The sequence below is a fragment of the Carlito syrichta genome, unplaced genomic scaffold (genome assembly GCF_000164805.1).
Source record: "Carlito syrichta isolate Samal-C Ts95f unplaced genomic scaffold, Tarsius_syrichta-2.0.1 Scaffold316380, whole genome shotgun sequence".
NCBI lineage: Eukaryota > Metazoa > Chordata > Mammalia > Primates > Tarsiidae > Carlito > Carlito syrichta.
The window spans coordinates 123122-144487 of record NW_007260476.1 but is presented as its reverse complement, the minus strand read 5'-3'; the positions used below and the strand labels follow the sequence as shown (position 1 = coordinate 144487).

The 21366-nt window shown below is 37.7% G+C and overlaps 1 protein-coding gene across 1 annotated transcript in view; it reads right to left on the bottom strand.

Moving 5' to 3' along the window:
- The window catches only part of SPHKAP (SPHK1 interactor, AKAP domain containing), a gene marked incomplete at its 5' end in the record, with an annotated part of 137152 nt that overhangs the window by 2988 nt on the left and 112798 nt on the right, over positions 1-21366 (bottom strand). The window contains 4 exons of the mRNA XM_021707093.1: positions 7679-7863; positions 7953-8005; positions 10229-10315; positions 12171-12356. Coding sequence (XP_021562768.1) covers positions 7679-7863; positions 7953-8005; positions 10229-10315; positions 12171-12356 — 511 coding nt within the window. The remainder of the gene's footprint in view (positions 1-7678; positions 7864-7952; positions 8006-10228; positions 10316-12170; positions 12357-21366) is intronic.

Below are 21366 nucleotides of genomic sequence, written 5' to 3'. Positions count from 1 at the left end.
ACCTGTAAAATGACCACTTGTATATCTAATCCTGAAGTGTACCCCACATCTTTAAAATAAAAATTTTAAAAAGTGTCAGTCTTTTAGATATTATCATCTTCACTGATCATCTTTTCTCTGGGTTAGACTGCCTGCATCAGTACTATATATCATGGCTTTTAGTACTTTCTATCTCTATCACAAATAACATCTCACCTGATGTGTACATTTAGGACAAATAAATCAAGTGCTAAACTTTTAGACAGGGCCATCTATGGGTTCTTCATTTCATCTTGAGAAGCATCCCCCTTGCCCTCCATGCTAAGATCAAGCACCAAGAAAGGCTAGTCTTCCATAATAACAGGAGAAAGGAAGATTGAGGAAACATTTCAGATTTGTCACCTCGTTATTAATAGCACCTTCAATTGCTGCAACCTAAAGTTTTGAACTACAAGTGAATCATGAGCTTGTAGAGGTGGAAGATGGATAAATCATTATTGATCATCATTCTCTTCATAAAACTGTATGATGAAGTTCAGTATAAAGGCTTCTCAAACTCCTTTGGTAAGTAAAGTAACAACTAATAAGAGCCAGAAACTGTAGAAAGTATTTTAACCCATGTGATCGTATTTAATTCTGTTACAACCCAACCCCTGTGAAGTGGATATTTGCAGATAAAAAAATTATGGGCAAGCCGGGCTCAGTGGCTCAGCCTGTATATGCTTTGGGAGGCTGAGGTGAGTGGATTGACTGAGCCTGCGGGTTCGAGACCCGCCTGGGCAACTTGGCGAGACCTCATCTCTACAATAAATCAAAAATTAGCCAGGCGTGGTAGTGCACGCCTGTAGTTCCAGCTACTTGGAAAAGGCTGTGGTGGCCAGGAGCGGCCATTGCACTCCAGTCTGGGCGACAGAGTGAGACTCCAACTCAAAGAATAAAAAAAAAATTATGGGCTTAAAAGATGAGAAATTGATAGTAGGATCATGATCTTCCAACACTCCAGTCCTATGCATTCCTTAGTATAGTGTCTTTCTGCATTTTGGTGGCATGATAACATAGAGCTGATATTATTTGTGGCACTGGAAGAAAAAAAATATAGGCTGGGAACTGGGGTCATTTTATGAGAAAGAAAGCCTTATTTGTTAAAAAGATGAGGATTGTAGTTCAGACTCTATTTCTTCAATGTTTCATTCTAAGATTAAAAAAAAACCCTAAAATTAAAAAATAATAATAATAATTTGCTCACACTTTAGAGATCATCCAGAAACTGAAAGGCTAATTTCTTTTCAGTGTGAATATGTTAATTCACTTCAATTACTGAGAAGTCTCATAGAAATCCACTGTTAAATTATGTTTCTTCTCTCAGCTGTGATGGTACCAACTATTTGCACAGTTACAGAAATCAGTGCTTTATTATAATTGCTTGCTTTGTATTGGCTTAATCAAAATAAAGCCATTTTCTAGACTAGAACATGAAGTACTTCACTTTTAATATCTGGAAACATAAACAGTCTTAAAGATTTTTAGAATGTTGTAAAAAGAGAGACAAAGGGGAGGTAGATGACAAACATAGACAGTAATATCCCAGGGAAAAGATAGCAGCTTAGCCAGATTTTAATGTGTTGTGCCTGTACATAACAGGTGTTCAATGAATATTTGCTGAATGGCAAAGAGTATAGAAAACAAAATTGAGTCAAGGGCATTCAGAATTCTCAAGAAGATTATTTGAAATTTGAATAGACATTTAGTATCTCATTGAGGATGAACGTTCACTAAGTATTCTTTCTTAAGTTAGGTAAGGTATGTGCACATACATCATCTAAATATACATTTCTTGAGGCTGTTTGCTCAATAATTATCTACTGATCACATGCTCCACAAAAAAGATTGGAGGTTATGAATCTAAAAAAAAAAAGACTGAACAGAGCCTGAAGGGGACAAAGATAGCGGGCAAGATGTAACATAAAAGCTGCCCATGGATCGCGTGTCTCTTACCACGTGGCTCCCGAGAGTGAGTGTATGTCATGTATGTCATGGGGGTTAGACATACTTAGGACCTCTTAATTGCTCACTATAACAGCAATAGAGGATTATTCACCTCTATCAGTCTCACTGTTAGAATTTTATAGAAACTATTAGTTATCTGGATCTCCCTCATCATCTTGCCTAGCTATATTTCTATCTGATTCCTGACATTTTAAGAATACAGTGCAAACCCTTTAGGTTAAGGTTTTGCTTATAATGCAAATACCCATTAGTAATTTATGGAGATATATAAAACAGTTTTGTAAGCCAACACTTATGTCTAAGTGTATACAAGAAATTTAAACTGTTTTTATTGAGCAAAGGAGAACAACATGAGGTTTCAGAATAGTGATTTTGAAGGGAAAAAGGGGAGAAAGACTAGAACACTCTTGCATGTTTCAACTAAGCAAACTTTTTCAACTTTTGCTGGAAATTTAGAAAGTATAGTTACTGGTGCGGAAGGTCTGGACATCAAGTTTTTGCTGTTTTACTGACAGAGGCTCGTGAGTTATCAATTTCTCTCTGGAGATTTCCCTGAAGGGTCACCAGTCACACTGGTGCTTCCTCTTCCTTCACATGTCTTAGCTTTAGTTTTTTAGTAAACCCAGGATCCTTGGGCCACACTTTCTCCTCAACTTTTTTCCCTAAGTCATTACCTGGGGGGTAAGAATTAAAGTTCTAGGGTAGATGCTAGTATTTGCTAAACCCTTTCCAGAAGGCCCATTGCCTTAGACCTTTCTGGAAGTTCAACACCAGCTTCTTTCTAGTTATTTGGGATTCATGGAGGAAGGTCTTTCACTGTAATGATGACCACAAGAGGCTGCTCACTGACCTGAAGTAGTCAAAATGCTCCACCAGCTAGGTTACTCTGCCTGTAGTTCATGGTATGGTCACAAGCTAGAATCTGTCATCATTTCCAAGTCCAGACTGTTATCTCAATAAAGTGACACTTAAAAATGACCTGTCTCCACCAAATATAGCAAGCTTTGAGCTGTGATGACTTAATCTTGGATATCGAAACTTTGAAACACCTTTGGGGCTGATGAAATGAAGGTCTCACACTTTCTTCCTTCATTAAATAAAATTAAATCATAAAAAAGATTTGTGAAGAAATAAGAAAAGGACACTTTCAGTTCATGACTAAAGGCTTTTGATACCACATTCTAGTTAGCAGCTGCTCCCAGGGCTGTCATTGTGCCTGCCCATGCTATTGCCTTGATATTTTCATAATCAGTTTTAGAATGTCAAAGACCTGGGCTTTTCTTTCCACTGCATTAAAAAAAAATGTCATTTTCTGCCATTTCACAATCAGTAATAATTAGGTTCCCTTCCCACAGATCATAGTTGGCATTTCTTTGAGCAAATGCTTTGTCTTAGGAAACTAATAGAAGAGTTTACATTCTGTGACAGTATTATTCGCAGACTCATTTGAAGAAAAGCATCAAATGGAGATGACTTTTATATTTTCAGGTGCATTTAATAAATTAGATTGACTGTTTACAAAATTGTATTATGGAATCCGTGGGAGTTATGGTAAGCTGTGCAATTTTTTTGGAAGTATTCAACTTAGATTTCTAAAAGCAGCTAACTTCTTTTGCTCCAAGGCAGAATTGTTCCTCATTAAGTACAAATGAGTTGATTCCTATATCCTCTTTTTCAGTTCCTGAAACTAGGGTCTGTGATTCTTAGACTTGGCTGCAACCTGGAATCCAGGTCACCTTTATAAAACCCTAATGCCCCGGTTCACAGACACTGAATTAAAACAGAAGAGAAAAAGTTGAAGAGCAATGATCTTTGGATTTGAAAACCAGGACAATTAGTCACTTGTGTTTGGTGTTTAACCAATTGCTCTCATTACCTTTTTTTTTTTTTTTTAAGTCTATTACTCTTATGATCTTTCTCTTTCGCTCTTTTTTTTTTTTTTGCCTTGAATTACTTAGATCAAATTTAACTGATGTCAAAGTTTACAAAATGTTTTAGATTATTGGATGTTAGAATTATCAGCAATCTTCCCCTTGGAATTTAGCATACTTTAAGGCCACATCAAATTCTGACATTCCTTCAAGACATCGTTTCTTTTGGAAGAACTTCAGTGCTCATCAGAATCACTTCACTTGAGTTGCTAAACATGTAAGTTGTAAATTGTTAAAAATGCATATTTCTGGGCCTCATTCCCAGAAACTGATAAAGTCCCAGAAGGGGGCTAGAAATCTGAATTGTGAATAAGTGTTCAGATGATTCTGTTTTATGCCCATTTGGCTTATGAGCACAGTTTGAGAAATATTGTTTTCTGTGTTTTTTAAAAATCTCCCTTGTCTAGAATAAGTTCCCACAATATATTAAGGTTGCTATGTATAACCTCAGCCTCTCTAGTGTATGTTCTCCTTAACTTGGGGATGCCTTAAGCTAGAATGCAAATTCCGAAAGGTTAGGAAATTTTGACTCTCACTCATTATGTCTCCAGAGCCTAGAACAGTGCCTGTCATGTTGCAGATGCTCAATAGATACTGATGAATGTTCTGAATGTAGAACTTTCCAGTGTACTTAGCATTTTCATGATTAGACAAACACGAATGAAAGGGAGAGCTTGAAATGAAGACACCATTTGTCACAAGAGGAGTGATAGTACATTAGGCGCCCAAAATATTTGAAATTTGCCTTTTTAGTTTAACTAAGACTGAAACCAGCTGTAAGTTGTCTTAAGTGCCCTCCAATTCCAAGGTCAAGTTCATAGGCAGTGGTGGGAAAAATGAGCTGCTTCAGTATAAACTCATGGCACCCTCTTTCATTTAGCACATACTTCTATTTTCACAAGGCAGGAAGGTTAGTAAAGTTGGGAACACCATAAAGTGAAACACATAGATTCAAGTAATTTGTTCACAAAAATTTCAGGATTCACACAAATGGGAACTCAGGGTATTCATTTGTGAATGCTGTTCAATACCCAAGTGACAATGGCAATTTGACATTTCCTGAACTTAATGGAGAGATTTCGTTAACCTTCAAGCTGATGAGGAGCTAATGTGATACTGTTGCTCTTGTATGATACAGCCTCTGTGGGAAGACACATTCTCTTTTCCACACCACTTGAAAATGGCCATTTAACTACCTGGCTAATTTAAAAAACAACCAGAATTAGGTCCCCTAAAGCACTATTGATAAAAGAAAAATGATAGAAATGTTGCTTAAGCTCAGTCACAGATAACAAATGGTACCTGTTTATAGAAAAACCACTATATGCAGAGAATGTTAACTGACTCTGGAAAAAAAAATGGAAGATTTTTGTCCTAAAAATTACATTATTTTAAATTAAGGTTCTTAGGCTAACACTAACTGAATGACTGAAACATCATTTGATATCTTTGTTGATAAAACTAGCAGAATGTTTATTTTCTCAGAAAAATAGTTATAAGCAAAGATAAGCATTCTCTTTGAGAATTGAAAATCAGGTAGGAAAAAACAAATATCAAGTCAGGGCATGATTTACATAATCAAGGAGTTAGGGAAACACCTCTTACCCTTGTACCTAATGGAGATTTATAAGAGATATTCACATAAAAATATATGAGACATATATTCACATAAAATTCCATGTCATGCTCTTATGCAGGAGTGGCTGTAGATGAAGTTGAAAAACAACCTGCCTTTCATTTTTCCATGAGCCTGGGAACGTGCTCCTGAGAATGCTCTTCTCTCTGCATAGCAGGGAGACTTTGGGACAGTGTATGGCACAGGAGAGGGGTCACATGTAATTATGCTCTTTCTCTCCACCCTTTACACTGAGCAGCTGGGTGATAAGGTTGGAGGAGATTTTATCAAATAGTGAACCACTCATCAAAGCTTGCAAACAAAAGTATGACAAGCATAGGCGGGTACTGAATTGGATGGGGCAGAATAGTCGGCAGGCATAGGCATGAAAGGAATGATTAATTACTGGTTTAAGAGAGGTTGAAGTGGGAGAGGGCATGGAAAATGAATTAGGCCTCTTTTTCAATTTTTCCAGTATCCAATCTCATTGAGTGGCGATACAGAGATGGAGAAGCTATTCTAATTACCTTGGGCATGAGCAAGAAGGTAAAAAACTTTTCATTTCAGGCTGCTAGATTTTGGCAATGAGACCTATAATGTAACTACACATTTAAAGAAATCCAGATTGTAACTTCAAGGTCATTTAAGTGGAGAGAGATACTTTTAAAATAAAGCACTCTTGAGAACCATTTTATAGAAAAAGCAGGGGTCAGGGACTAGGCTCAGTTATCACTCTCTAAGGAATATCTCATGTACCAGCCTCTTTGAGTCCCCATTTACTCATTAGTAAAAGAAGAACAATAATATTTATTTGGCTTTTTCACAAGGCTGTTGAGAAATAAGTACGATGAGGCACATGGAGGTACCTTGTGACAATAAGACACAAAAACTGCTTGGTGGCTGTGATAGGCAGGATCCTAAGACAACCCCCAAGATTTCCTGCTCTAATCCCTGGGACCATGAATAGGATGAGATATTATGCTCTTGTTATGCTACCTTACATGGTATAATCGATTCATCAGCTAATTTTGAGTTAATCAAAAGAGAGACTATCAGATGATTTTAATCTAATCATACGAACTCCTTAAAAGCAGAGTTTTCTCTGGCTTGGTGACAGAAGACATCAGAGATTGACAGAAAGAGAACATGAAGGGACCACATGCCAAAGAATATGAACAGCCTCTGAAAGCTGAGAGTGGCCCTTGGCTGACAGCCAGCAAGGAAACAGGGATCTCAGTCCTATATCAGCAAGTAACTGAATTATGACAACTTGAACAAGTTTGGATACTTATTCTTTGCTGGAACTTTCAGTAACAGCCCGGTTATGCCAACACCTTACTTTCTTTCTCGTAAGAACTGAGAAGAGATCACAGTCAAATTCCCCCAAATTTCTGATCTACAGAGCTGGTTGTTGTTTTAAGCTGGCAAATTTCTGGCAGTTTGTTATACAGTGATAGAAAGTGAATACAGAAACATTATTAGTTTGAAATCTTTTAAAAGAAGCGTACTCATAAATTATGGAAAATTAAGCTTGAAAACATTGGTAGACAGATTCATGCTTTAATCTTATTAGTACAGATTCCACCACAGTTAATGGTCTTCGAGATATGAAAGTAGAGTGATAGTTGCTGTTTAATTTTGATATTGGCCAAGAGTTTCTTCCCCAGCATTATATTTCTGGTAGGTGGAGAATGATAATGAAAAAGTACCCATAATGCAAACCTGTTTGGTAGGGAATTAAAAGTACCTTCTCTTGGATACTATACTAAGAGCGTGTTTTAAATATCAGTATGTCCTTACTTTGGCTTCTATTACACATCAGGTCCTTTGATTCTATTTTTATTTAAAGGAGTGATATGAAGAAATTTTCCCCAGAGCAAGAAAACACCCAAAATAACAAGACTCTAAAAAAGTTATTTTTCTCACCACTTCAAACTAGCTAAGACAAACTGAGGGTCAAAGAAATAGCAATCATGATTATATTTATGTATGTAGAAGATGGCAAAGTTCTATCCACAATTTGAAGTCAAGAAAAGTCAGGATCAAACAATTCAAATTCAAATGGATTAACTGGGCATTTACTGAGTTTCCAGTGGTGATAAAAACACTATTTATTGATATCTTACTCAAATATGGAACAAGGTACCTTTTCAATTCTGTTTTCCTGAGATTTCTTAAAGTAGATGGTAGGAATCCCAAGTTCAGAGGCAGCTATCCACTGCAGCGTGGCTCGAAGCTCGGCATCAGGACACTCTGGCTCCAGGTCAAAGTTGATTACCAGCAGGTTCCTCTGATGGCTGGCTGTTCCTACAGGCAGTCCAGATGCATGTGCTGAGCACAGACACAACCACAACCTTACTATGCTTTCCAAAGGGAAATACCAGGTAATTGTGTATCAAAAGTATGGGAATGTGGCTTACCCTCTATGTTTTCTGACTGTCCTTTAAGAATCTCCTTTTCTTCCACTAATTCACTTTGGGAGAAAACACAGTATATGGTTGATAATGTTTAGGAAGAGTAAGCTGTAAATGGAAGATGGGGTGATGGATCTTATTTATCTAAAAGCTTCTGAAGGCCATTCTAGATTTATTGTTTCCGTAGAGTGAAGTAATGCTATGAAAATACCCATGTGGCTTCACAAGGAATTACTGGGTCTGCAATGAATATCCCCTTCCAACAACAAAAACAGAAGGCCAGATAACCTAAATGATTTTAGTTAGGATAGTTGGTGTGGGAGACTCTGAGAAATCCTTTTCTTCAACCTACTTCCCATAAACCCCCACAGGTTTGAATAGTCAAGCAGAGATTTCATAAGTAACTAGTTCTGATTTGGGGATTTATCTTTCTCCTGCATTTTATTTATTATTAAGTGAATAACATTGGTCCATCTTGTCACATTTTTTTCCTATACTAAAATAGCAACGTAAGCTTGCATTTTAATATAGAAAATAGTTTTATATGTATATGGTTCTTTGATCTGAAATAAGAAAAAGACAACCAACAAACTGTAGAATTTGAATTGTATAGCAAAATACATCAATTAATTAAAAATTTTTTTCTTTTTATTAGGAGGAAGTGTAGCAGACTTGAGTGGCTTAGAACTAGAAAGTGGTAATGGAAGTGAGTAATTAGATATGATCATGTTTAATATTGGAAGTGTTTTCATAGGGTGTGTACTTATTACAGAATCTTAAACATAGTGGGAGGACTCAGTAAACACTTCCAAAATCAGAGCATATGGTCAACAGCTAAAAAGAAGTGACCATCTTGAGAAGTCTGTGTTTGTCCTATAGTTTCATCCTTCCTGTCTAGAAATTAGAGTACAGGGGCCCTTAAAAATGTGTTATTTCATAATAGAGATTCTCTCATAATCCCTGTTGTTGCTAAGATCAGGTTAATAAATTCCACTGTATTCCTGATGTTGAGAAAAAGAGAATACTTATTCTTTCATTAATACCTAATTATTTGTAGAAATGCCAATTTTTCAAGAGTCTTGATTTTCATCTAGACTTCTATGCAGGTGGCATAAGGGATATGTCAAATGGTAGTATAGTTTCTGCTACTGTGGAGTTGCAGAATGCAGAGTATGGGAAGTGGTGATCTTGACTTTCCCTGAATACAGACTTTTCCTGGGGTCATAAGTTCATACTGCACAGACAGATGAAAAACAGCTAAATAAATGTTTCCTGAAGGAGAAAAATACATTTACCCCAGCTAGTTTTCATTTGTTTTGTTTTTTTGGTTTCCTTTTACAAAAATAAAACAAGATAATGTGTATGTTCATCTCTGCTTGTGAATAATGGCTGTGTGACAAAGCCAAAGGACGCACTGTAACCTTCAATCACCGAGAAATACACCAGATTAAATGGTGAAATAAAAATGCTTTAGTTATAGGTAGTGATTGAGAAAATAGGTTAAGGTAGGCAACTTTAGTTATACTTATGATTTTTCTGAAATTTCTCCAAATCATAAGCTAAGTCACAATGGTCAAAAAACAGATTTCAATTCATTTAATTTTCCTGAGCAACAAATTCCTGCAGTAGTCCTGACCTCATGTTTCCCTTTCTTTTTGTGCTATATTTTATGAAGTAAATATTGTGCTTTTTGAAGTACTTTCCTTCCCCTTTGGTCTTTCAGAGAAGTCTTTGTATTGTGGGAGGCATAGTCAAGGGTAAGCATGGTACATCTTTATCAGGACAATTTTGATATTAGACACATTTAGTAGTAATAATCTCAGGTATTTACATGTAAAGAAGAAGCCATTTTCACTTGATTCTATTGAAGTGACTATATGCTATAGTGAAGACTATAAAATAGTCCTCTTTGATCAGTATGGTAGCATTTAAATGGATTTTTTAATCTATGTTTCCCAATAGATACAATGATATGTACTTCTGATTATAATGATACCCTTTATCTGCAATGATTATTTCATATGGGTTTATGGCCGTACCACTCTGAACATGTCCGATCTCGTCTGAACTGATTATCCCATAGGGGGCAGATTTGAAACCCTCAAGCAGTGGAGGTAGTTGGGGCCTATTCTAGGCCTGAATCCTTACTCCAACGACATGGAACCACAGCAGCACAGACATGATGAAATTAGTGGTTGGGGGCAACCTAAATGATCAAAATGGATTGCCAGATGGAGTTGGAGTAGTGGTCTCACAATCACTGCATCTCAGTGGCTACTTACTTAATCATGGGAGATGATGGCATGCTTTCCTGATAAATGTCCAGGTCCATAATGCCAAGACTGCTAGTGGCACTACTGTTGCCATTGCTGACAAAGCAAAAGTTTACATATTAATGCCCCTGGCCACACTGCTGACACTGATTGCTCCCTTGCTGTACAAGGTCCTTCCTCTGGACCCCAGAATAATATTGCTTTGTGTCTAAGACTCCTAAATTGATATCTATTTTCTGACTAAATTAGAGAAAAACATAACAAGACAGGCTCAGCCAATAATAATGAAGATGATGATAATAATTTTTAATTTCTTAAGTGGTATCACAACCAGTAGAACACACCAAGTAGGTAAAAGTCAGCATTTCTTCCTTATTTTAATCACAGTGAAGATATTTATTTATTTATTTACCAGCAAGAGATTTCTTGATGCTGGGTACATTTCCAGAGACAAAAAAAAACTTCTGAAAATGCTGGATGGGGGACATATTAGAATGCTTATCTGCCTGCTTCTTGGATTTTGATAGAAATCAGTGGACTCATGTTTGCCCTTTATAGCTCATGAGATTTTTCTCAGGACCAGTCCACAGGATATCATAGGATATACATCTGGTTTACTGTTTTCCTCTGGCACTTCAGAATTTGCAAGTGCAAAGTTGAGTAATGTTGAAGATTTAATCACTCAGTTATCTTACAATCTTCAAGAGAGAGCAATACCTGATACCTTTTGTATTGGAGAGAAGGAGAATTACATATTGCATCATTTTAGTAGGCTACACAATCAACATATGGTCTTGTCCTAGCTTGGAACTTACTCACTGAAACACAGTAAGACTTGAGCCAATTTTTAGGTCTGTCTGTGCTTGTAAAATGAAATGTATCCAATTTTACCAAACCCACTGAGTCTTCTCACACCTTCTCTAATTTCAGTGATGTTTCTTCTAAATAAGGTTTTCAAGGGGTGAGTGGTAGTGTGTCACATAGTGAGATAGTTTTCCCTCAAAAATACCATGAGTAACCAGCAAGACTTCCTCAATGCAAAATTTTGTGCCCTCCCAGGGCACAGAATACATTCACATATTGAAACCTGATGACTCAAAATTGCACTGGAGATAATTAACCCTATAAACTTCTGCAGTTAAGTCCAAAGATTTAAGTTCTCTTTGCTTTTTGTCTCTATCTTGGAATGTTTCTCACCTGTTTTTGAAATTTTAGAAAAATTGTTTAACACTGTAAAACATTCTAAACTCTAAATAGATGAAACTGTCAGAGATAAAACTTTCAAAGAGTGATACATAGACACAGATGCTTCTAAATCCCATTTGCCAATTGGGAGGTCTGTGGGCTTGTTGGTCCATTATCAAATAAGGCTTTGGACAGAAATACAGAGATTCTTTTAGAGGTTCCACTTCACAGAGGAATAGTTTTTAGTCCATCTTCTGATTGACTCTAGCCCTTCCAAATCCTATCTCTAAGGTCCTCTCTAGCTTTTCCAGAGGAACAATACAGAGGGCAGGGGAGATAAGGGGAGGAACAGTCAGGCCAAACAATACAACAGTGTGGAAACACTTGCCTCATGTAAACCCAGCCTGTGTTGCATCTGAAATACAAATGAACCAGAGAGAAAGTATCAAACATACCAGGTGCAATATAGTAGCTCTCCATTTAAAAAATTCACAGTTGTAATCCTTGAATGTACTAACTGGGGCTTACTAGGAAGGGGACACAGATAACTCTTAACCTTGGCCAAGGTAATTTAAGCTATAAGTGGATTATTAAGATACCTCTCAGCACATCATGACAGGCAGGGACCTAGGCTAGTGGGAGTTGTTTTTTTTTCTCTCTTTCTCTCCCTCTCTGTCTCTATTAGTTTGCAGAGAACCATTTGAATGCATTTTTGGAATCTGCGTTGAGACCAATTTCCCTGGGATGTCAGGTGAAGAATAGGTACCTCATAGATCTCTCACTGAGCTGCAGAAAGCTACTTGTGTCATCTGGGTTATCTTCCTCATTGGCGAGCTGGGACCAGCTGCCTGTGCTCTCCTCACTGCTGCTGGGAGGGTTGGGGAACTCATCGGGGGCTCTGGCTTCTGTGGAGACTTCATCCCCTGGGGCATCTTTGGCGTCAAGGCTGTCACTGTTTTACCAAGAGAGGAGGCAAAAAACAGAACTTTTTTTAGAGGCCACTCTGTTAGACCTGGATAAGCATGTTGTCACTGGACACAGGTGGAGTCTTTCTTTTAGGCTGATGGTACCCTATGTCCCATTTGCCTTTTAGGAATTACCGTCCAACAGCTAGCTTTCTATTCTTTTACTCTTCTAAGTACTCCCTTCATTCATTTGAAAAACAGGTTGAAGAGCCTGGTCCGCATGCATATGAATTTTTTAGGGACAATGGTATTTAAAAGGAAGATACACAAAGCATTTTCCCAAGAGATTATGATTCTGTGGTTCTGGAGGGAGCCCCAGAAATCTGCATTTTAATCAACCACCCTTGGTGATTCTAATGCAACCCTCCCAGTTCAGTGCTTTACCAAGTCATTTCGCCTGCAAATGCCTCTGTATTTTGCACTTGGAACCACCTTTTACTCCATTCCCTCCTGCTGAAATCCCTGATTTATATCAGCACAGCTTTTCTGAACATCTCCAATCTGTCTCATTAACATCTCAAAATCAATGTATTTAAAATGAATTCTGATTGCCCTTCCATCCTCATCCTGTATTTCTTATTTCCATTGACCTTTCTGAGTGTCTGGGCTTAAAATTTTGCAGTCTTCTGATTTCTCCTTTTGTCTTGTACATTTAATCAGTTTCTATGTCTTGTAGTTCCATTTATAAATTATCTCTCACATACTTACATCATTGAGATTATGTCTCTAATTATGAAACTAGACACTTTTTTAACAATAGCATATTCATCTGAAGAATGTCCTATGCATGCTAGGAATTACCCTTAGTCAAGGAATTGCCTTGCCAAGGTTATACTCTTTTCCAGTGAGTGTTCTAATTACCGGCTAATAAAGAGATACAAAAATCTACTCCTTGCCTCCATTTGCATGACACCTGACAGACCATCTCATCTTCAGGGCTTTCCACAGTATGTGTTGAAGCCTCAGTTCCAAACACATTTGGGGAGGACTTCTTCCTTTAGCCAATCTTGTCTTTCCCACCTCTTTACACATGTACATGCCCATTATCTTTGGAAAGCACTCCCTAACAAATTATCTATCTGCAACTCTCCCTCTCAGAGTCTGTTTCCAGGGACTACACATAAGTCACTTGGCCTCTTTTGTTGGGAGCCAGCCTTGGAGGTTCGCCTGATTGACAAAGTCCAGGTATGCTGAGGACCCCCAGCTGCAAAGCAAGTCCGGGCAGCTGAGGCCCTTCTGTCTTCCACCTTTGCTGTTTGGTACAGTCAAAGAATTCTGTGCAGTTGTGGAAGAAGAAAATGACATGTTTATGTGAAGTACTTACAGCTAACCTGGAAATGTCATGGTTCATTTTTCCATTTCCCACTATGCCGCTTGGCCTTTTCTAACATATGCAAGGCTTAAACTCTGAAGCACATCAAGAATGCTTTCTTTCACTTGGTTATAAGTTACTAGATATTGCTTGAGTAAAAAATGATATAAGTATATTCACTCCTTATTTGATTTAGAATGATGTAGTTTAGTGTTTAGATATAAGGATTTTAAAAAGCACAAGTTTATATTAAGTTCATTATGAATTCATTATAAGTTCTAACACTTATCTAGGAGTTATGTAGGTGATTTATTACACTGTTTTCACAGATTTAGGATGAAGATTAATTGTTAAGGTTTTTACTTAATTCAATAGTTAAAATTCTAAGTTAATGTTTGTAGAGTGGGTTTTCATTGAATTCATAATATACTAATTGGATACTTTTATGATAAATTAACTAAAGACAGAAAGCAACTTTGGGGGCCTGGGAAACATTGCTAAAAGCTGCTTTTGAGTTTTCTTTAGAAATAAACACTGCAGGATAAGAGAAAAGTAACGAAGACACCTGGACAAGAGAGGTGATTACAAAGCTCTGAAGGTCACAGAAGCCCCAGAAGGAAAACTACTGCAACATGAAGAAATGTGCACTTGGAAACTTTCTTGAGACATTTTAAGGACTGTAATTCGGGACTTTGGACTAAAACTATCATTTTTGGCTTTATAAGTAAGACTCATTGTCTGAATGTTTATAGGGTACTTGGCTTGTTTGTTGCTAAGACCACTAGATGGTGATAACTTTTAAAGGATATGTACATGAAAGAATTTTCTTTGTCTTGCCCCTTTACAAATGGTATAAAAGCTTTCCGTTAGCCAACATTAAATGGCATCTGTTCAGGAAGCAGGTGTCCAAGTATATTATTTTCGTTTTTTGCTTATTTGTCTCTCCTTCAGGAAACCCCAGACCCAGCAGGGGCTAGACCCTTTCATTTAAATAGCATATGGACTGCAGAAAGGTCTATGCAATTTCCCTCAATCTTAACATTAGTGCTGATATCATTTCTCTGAGAATGGTTATACTTTAACAATTAAAAAAATAGTTCTGATACAGGGAGTTGAGTTTCAAATGCATACTTTTAGAGTGAGCTGTAAAATCTCCTTTTTGGTATGTGAGCTTGTTACCTAAGAAATTTTACAAAAGGCATCAAAAAATCCTTGCTCCTAACATTCACTCTCACAGAATTCTGGGTAGATATGGCATTGGGGTGTGGTTGTTTCTAGCATGCTCTGCTGCTAACACTTCAACACTTTGTGACCAAAGGTCCTTGCTTGATTTTTCTTCCTAAAATATTGTGATTCCACTCCCCACCCCTGCAGCTTGAGTGTGTAGGAAAAATGAGAATGGTTGTAGCCAGAAACAGAATTTATTTAAATTCAAATTTTAAAAAAGTTCATGATGACAAATAGAAACAATACATATAGTACCAAAACTGTAAATAAGGCAAGGGCTGGACACAAAGGAGAGGGCTCCAAAACCATTTGTTTGCTCACTCTCATTTCTAAAGAGATTAGTTCTCACTATGTTGCCTAGGCTGGTCATAAACTCCTGGGTTCAAGCAATCTTCTCACCTCAGACTCCCAAAGTGCTGGGATTACAAATGTGAGCCACTGTGTGCAGCATTATTTGCCTGGTTAAAATGGAATTTCCTGAATTAATTCATTACTAAATTAGAAACTTTTGTTATTAGAAAAAAATCATTCCAGGATATTTCTTACTAAAAAAGTTAAATCTCAGTGATTGGCATTGAACAACCCGATTCAAAAAGGAGTCTGTTAGTGTATTTTACTTTATCTCAATTTCATGCTCTACTTAAAGGAAATCTTATGTTTCATGTCAAATAACTGGGAATGCAGAATGAATAATCATTATCCAAAACACCAGTTTTCATTTTCTTTTGAGAGAAATTTATAGTTCTGCTCATTTATTTATGAATAATGCACAAACATGTTATGAAAATGTATGCATATGGCCCCTCTTCTTCCAATCTTATACTTCATATACAGAAATTTAGAAATTTATGTCAAATTCAATTGCAGAATCTCTGAGTTGGCAGAGACTTCAGAGATCATCTAGTCTATTATCATTAGGTGTTACATGTTCTATGGGTCTCGAGAAACGTATAATGACATGTATCCACCATTATAGTATCATACAGATTGCTTCACTGCCCTAAAATCTTCATTTCTGGTAACCACCAACATTTTATTGTCTCCATAGTTTTGTCTTTTCTGAGAATTTCATATACTTGAAATAATACAGCATGCAGCCTCTTAACATTGGCAGTACTTAATCATATGCATTCAAGATTCCTCCATGTCTTTCCACAGCATAACAGCTCTTTTTTTTCTTTCAGTGCTGAATAAAATTCTATTGTTTGGATGTACAGTTTATTTATCTACTTACCTACTGAGGAATATTCGGGCTGCTTCTAAGTTTTGCAATTATATTTAAAAATAAAGCTGTGACAAACATCTGTGTGCAGGTGTTTGTGTGGACATAAGTTTTCAACTTATTTTGGTTGTTACCAAGGAGCATAATTCCTAGGTTACATGGTAAGAGTATAGTTTTGTCAAAAATTGTAAAACTCTCTTCCAAAGTGGCTGCTCCATTTTGAATTCCCACCAGCATTGAAAAGGAGTTCCTGGTGTTGGACATCTGGCAAGATGGCGATGGGGCAACCCAGTCTATGAAACCCTCTGCAAACGAGAACGCAGAGGGTCTCTGGCTCTCTCCCCAGGGGCTGCAGACCCCAACGTTGGCAGCCTGCTCTTCACAGGGAGCTCAGCTGTTGCCACTGCTGAGGCATCGCAGCAGTCTGGACAGTCACTGCAGCCACAGACACAGCAGCTGCTGGAGCTGCTGCAGCCTCCATGGCGGCCATAGTGCATCGCGCCACCCATGCCTGAGGCGATCCACGACTTCAGTCCTTGAAGCCCCTGCAGGCGAGATCTGCTGGGAACGCTGCCACCTCTGCTGCCACCTTGATGTGCTGCTGGCTGTGGGTCTCCTCCTGTGTGCCCTGAGGCAGGCTTCCATCTGCCAGCTCCTGTCCAGCCCCACCCCCTCTGGGGCGAGCAGCTGAGATAGCACCACCTGCTGGCGATTCAAGGTAACAACACCAAAATGGGAGAAACAAGCTTGAAAAAGAGACACAGGCCAGATTTGAGTGGTGAATGGATGGTGATCTGAACTGTCCTTCACAGCAGGCCAGGGGCAACTGACCCTAACTACAAACTAATTTGCCAGCTTGAAAAGAAAGTTAGAAGTCAGAGCTGAAAGGACACTGGACTTAAACAAAAAGTCTCAGAATGTGCTCGATTGGTTTTGTTAGTTTAATGACTTGATTCTATTCCTATTGTTTTGTTCCCTGTTTTCCTCCTCCTTTTCTTCTCTTTTATCCTCTCTGTAAGCCATATCTTTGTATAGAGGAACAGCACGCCAATAAGGTAGTTGGTCAGCTTGTATGTTAGCATCATTATATGTTTTTTTTTTTTCTGTATGGGAGCTGGTTAGTCTGTAGCCGTGGTCTATTGTTTTTATCTGTTTCAATTTAGGTCTCTCCATTTGTTAATATACTCATCTGTTTCCCCCCTTACTCGTCTCTCTGTCCACCACCCTCTTCCCCCCACTGTCTGCTCTATTCTCTTCCCTCTGCTAACCACATTTTATTTCAGGGAGTAAACCTAAAGTCCCACTGCACGGACAGATTCCAAGGCAGTGGGAAGTGGGTTTCAGATTATCCATACACCTGTTGGTGAATACCAGGACCTGCAGATAGATTTTGAATCACAGCTCCCCCCTTAAGTAAATCTCAAAACTGCACAAAGGACCACCCCCAACCTACAGTGCAACTCCAGAATTGAACAAAGTAAGAGGATATACATAAAGAATAGGAGATTGAACAAACAGAAGTAAGACCAATCCCTGTACCCCTGAATAAAAGAATTAAAGAAGACAGTGATGTGGAGGGAAGGAAAAAGCAGGGAGGGGGAAAAAAACTGCACAAATGAAGAAAAACCAAAAGAAGAATATAGGTCTCACACAGACCCCTGGGAGATCAGACACTGAGAAAACAGATTCCGGAACACAAACAATGAAGAGCCCCCAGAATGACTGGTCACATGCAACAAACCCAGACATCAAGACATTAATAGAAAGAATTAAAAAAATTGAGGAGAGACAAGAAGAAAATAGGAAGGAGCTGATGTCAGAAATAACAGCAGTAAAGAATACTGTGATGGAAATAAATAACAGACTAATAAGCATGGAAAGCAGAATTAGCCAAGCAGAACAATCTCAGAGTTCAAAGACCAAAACACAGAACTAACCCAAACTGTTAAAAGCATAGAAAAGAAGCTCAAAAAGACAGAACAAAACCTTCAAGAGATGAATGATCATTCAAGAGACCGAACCTAAGAGTAATTGACCTTCCTGAGGCACAGAGAAAAACAGAGGCCACAATGGAACAAACATTTCATGAAATCATTCAAGAAAATTTCCCTCATCTCATCAAGGATGAAAAAATTCAAACACAAGAGATTCAGAGAACCCCTGAAAGACAGCAAATGAGAAGACCAACTCCAACATATAATAATTCACTTAAACAAAGTAGGTATAAAAGAAAAATTCCTAAAGGGTGCAAGAGAAAAAGGTCAGACTATGTACCAGGGAAGACCAATTAGAATAGCAGCAGATTTATCTACAGAAACCATCCAGGCTAGGAGAGCTTCGAGCCCTATCTTCAAAGTTCTAAAAGATAAACAATTTCAACTGAGAATAACCTACCCAGCAAAGCTAAGCTTCATCAGTGAGGGAGAATTGAAATCTTTCCCAAATATCCAATCCCTAAGAACCTACTCTGCCACAAGGCTACCTCTACAAGAAACACTTAAGAAAGTATTGAACACAGAAGAAAAGGAAAAAAGAACAACAATGTTCTCCACAAGAGTACAGGCAAAAGATTAAAAACACACATGATCCAACTCTAAAACCAAAAGAAAGACAACACACAAACAGGAAAAACAGCAACTCTGTAAGAACATTATGATAGGGATCAGCTCTCACATTTCAATAATTAGTTTGAATATGAACGGACTAAATGCACCACTGAAAAGACATAGAATGGCAAAATGGATTAAATATCACCAGGCAACAGTCTATTGCCTTCCAAGAGACTCACCTCACTAGAGAGGGCACTCACAGTTTCAAAGTAAGAGGATGGGAAATAAATTTTCAGGTGAATGAAAAACAAAAGAAAGGAGGAGTCATGATTTTAATCTCAGACAAAATACCCTTTAAGCTATCAAAAATTAAAAAAGATACAGAAGGCCGATACATAATGATAAAAGGTTCAATCCATCAACAAGAATTATCCATCCTAAACATATATGCACCGAACATAGGAGCACCAACTTTCATAAAGTCCTTCCTAGGAAAACTAAAAAAAGATAATGACTCCAATACCATCATAGCTGGGGACTTCAATTCCTCACTCACAACAGTAGACAGATCATCAGGACAAAAAATCAGCAACGAGATCCGAAACCTCAATGTGACTCTTGATCAAATGGACTTAATTGATACCTACAGAACCCTCCATCCAAAGATCACAGAATACACATTCTACTCATCACCGCATAGAATGTATTCTAAGATCAACCACATACTTGGCCATAAATCAAGCATTAGCAAATTTTAAGGGACTGAAATTTTACCATGCACCTACTCGGACCACAGTGGAATAAAAATAATCATTAACACCAACAAGGTCCCCCTAAAATCCACAAAGACATGGACACTAAACAGCATGATGCTAAACAACTCCTGGGTCAATGATGAAATCAAAACAGAGATTAAAAGATACTTGGAAACAAATGAAAATGAAGAAACGTCTTACCAAAATCTCTGAGATGCCATGAAAGCTGTAGTAAGAGGGGAATTTATATCCCTACAAACGCACATGACGAAAATGAAAGGATCACGAATTAACAGCCTGACAAGCCACCTAAAAAAGCTGGAAAAGCAAGACCACAAAAACCCTAATTTCAGCAGAAGAATCAGATCACGAAAATAAAAGCCCAAATCCAAGACATAGAAGCCAAAAGGTAATACAAAAAAATCAATGAAACAAAAAGCTGGTTCTTCGAAAGGATAAACAAGATTGATGGTTCCCTAGCTAGACTGACCAAGAAGAAGAGAGAAAAAGCCCAAATAAACACAATCAGAAGCACAAAAGATGAAGTCACATCTGATCCTGAAGAAATACAAAAGATCATTAGAGACTACTATGTACACTTGTATGGAAACAAACTTGAAACCTTTTGAAAATGGAGGACTTTCTGTCATCACACAATCTGCCCAAGTTGAAACAAGAAGAAATTGAGACCATAAATAGACCAATAACAATCAAGGAAATTGACTACATAATAAGAAAACTACCTACAAAAAAAAGCCCTGAACCAGATGGCTTTCCAGCAGAATTCTAGAAGACATTTAAGGAGGAGCTTATACCAATCCTATTAAAGGTATTCCAGGTGATTGAGAAAGATGGAACTCTCCCCAAATCATTTTACGAAGCTAACATCACATTGATACCCAAGCCAGGTAATGATCCAACAAAGAAAGAGAACTACAGGCCAATATCTTTGATGAGCATAGATGATAAAATTCTCAACAAGATCCTAGCGAACTGGATTCAACAACACATCTCAAAAATCATCCATCATGACCAAGTAGGCTTCATCCCTGGGATGCAAGGCTGGTTCAACATTCATAAAACCATAAATGTAATTAAATACATCAACATATGTCAAAACAAAAACCACATGATTATATCATTAGATGCAGAAAAAGCTTTTGATAAACTCCAGCACCCCTTCTTGATAAAAACCCTTGAACAGCTAGGCATACGGGGAACATACCTCAAAATAGTAAAAGCCATCTATGAGAAACCCATAGCCAGCATATTCCTAAATGGACCAAAACTGGAACCATTTCCCTGAAAACTGGAACAAGACAAGGATGCCCACTCTCACCCCTCCTGTTCAATATAGTATTGGAAGTCCTTGCTAGAGCAATCAGAGAAGAGAAGGTAATCAGGGGCATTCAAATAGGAAAAGAGGAAGTCAACCTATCTCTCTTTGCAGATGACACGATCATGTACCTTGAAAACCCAAGAGAATCTGTGAAAAACCTCCTTACACTGATAAAGGACTTTGGCAAAGTCTCAGGATATAAAATAAATGTGCAAAAGACAATCGCATTTCTTTACACCAATAATAAACAAACAGAAACCCAAATAAAAAGCACAATTCCTTCACAATAGCCACACACAAAAAATGAAATACCTTGGTATCTTCCTAACCAGAAATGTGAAAGACCTTTACAATGAAAACTACAAAACACTGCTCAAAGAAGTCAAAGATGACACAAACAAGTGGAAAAATATCCCATGCTCATAGATTGGAAGAATCAACATTGTGAAGATGTCCATCTTACCTAAGGCAATCTACAGATTTAATGCTATACCCATCAAATTACCAGTAACATTCTTCTCAGACCTAGAAAAAACAACACAGGAATTCATATGGAAACACAAACGACCAAGAATAGCCAGAACAATCCTCAG